Consider the following 1,247-nt stretch of genomic DNA (forward strand, 5'->3'; position numbering starts at 1 on the left):
CGCCAATACGCCAATACGCAACCGCCAATAATAACCGCAACCGCCAATACGTTGTTCCTCATATTAGAATTTGGATTTGTAGTAGATGTGAACAGCTCTTCATATTGAGCGGTTGCGGGTTTTGTTTCTATGAATTACAAGAACCATCGTGTGAGTGAGAAGCAGATTGAGTTTTACAGGTTTGTTTGCTTTCAAGCACCTTTGAGCTGTCCTGGATAAAGATGTGATATGAGTTTGAATTGTTGCATACACTGCGTATATTGTACTGTGATAGCATACGTTACTGGTCAGCACGCGGATAGATTGATAGTGCGTGGTATTAGCATGTGGTATTGTGATAGGTATTAGTGGAGATCCGGTACGTTTAGTGTGGTGTACTTGATGTTCTAGGATTGTTGTGCCTGAGAATAGGTTGTTAATGATTCCATTCCAGAGTGGCATGCATTCCAATCTTTTGCTTCCATAATTGTATGGCGTTGTATGTGCAGCATTTTAATGTATATGTGTTGGTGTTGAATAGCTTTTGACGTAGATGGCTCCATGGATTTGTATTGTGACGTGTTGCAATACGTGTGAATAGATTGTTTTTTGGATGAGTGTTGTTACAATGGGCACTTTGTTCATCAAGTAAACATGGCAGTTTAGACAATGACATGATGAAGAAGGAAGATTTACAAAGTACGGTGGGGATTTGTCCATCATTGTAAACATGGTGTTTTGGACCGTAGGATAAAAAGGATTTAGGTAATACCGCTCGCTATACATTATACAAATGTAATCAATACAGCAAGTAAACTTATTCAATCGGAATATTGGAAGGGAAACTTGCTTACATTTTTTCTGATAATTGTTGTCGCAAATTCCAATTTCGCGAAAGACCAAAGTATATAAAATTATGTATCCATGCAATCATCACTCATGTCTTAGATCTTTGTTTTAAATCACATCTGTTGAAATATTTGGGACAAAACCACTCCCACTTTTTCCGTATATAAGCTGTATTGAGTGTTGTCCAGGGAGCTTTTTATGACCAGTTTTTCATTACGCTCAAACAGTCTGGTTGATTCCTTTTTTTCCTTTCATCATTATCAGCAGTATCGTATCGTTTTTGTGACCCTTACCCTTTACAAGTAAAGAATTTAACTCTCTCTCTTTGTCTACAACGTTACGACACACACACACACACACACACACACACATACACACACACATGCACACACACACACACACATGCACACACACACACA

At 38.4% G+C, this 1,247-nt stretch overlaps 1 protein-coding gene across 1 annotated transcript; it reads right to left on the reverse strand.

Moving 5' to 3' along the window:
- Positions 1 to 415: 415 nt before the first annotated feature.
- On the reverse strand, positions 416 to 757 carry LOAG_15783 (hypothetical protein; the record flags this gene model as incomplete). Its single annotated transcript, XM_003151270.1, has 1 exon — positions 416 to 757. A coding segment is annotated over one exon (342 nt), but the record flags the coding sequence as incomplete, so codon positions are not given.
- Between the last annotated feature and the right edge of the window lie 490 nt (positions 758 to 1,247).

Source organism: Loa loa (genome assembly GCF_000183805.2).
Source record: "Loa loa unplaced genomic scaffold supercont3.2717, whole genome shotgun sequence".
NCBI lineage: Eukaryota > Metazoa > Nematoda > Chromadorea > Rhabditida > Onchocercidae > Loa > Loa loa.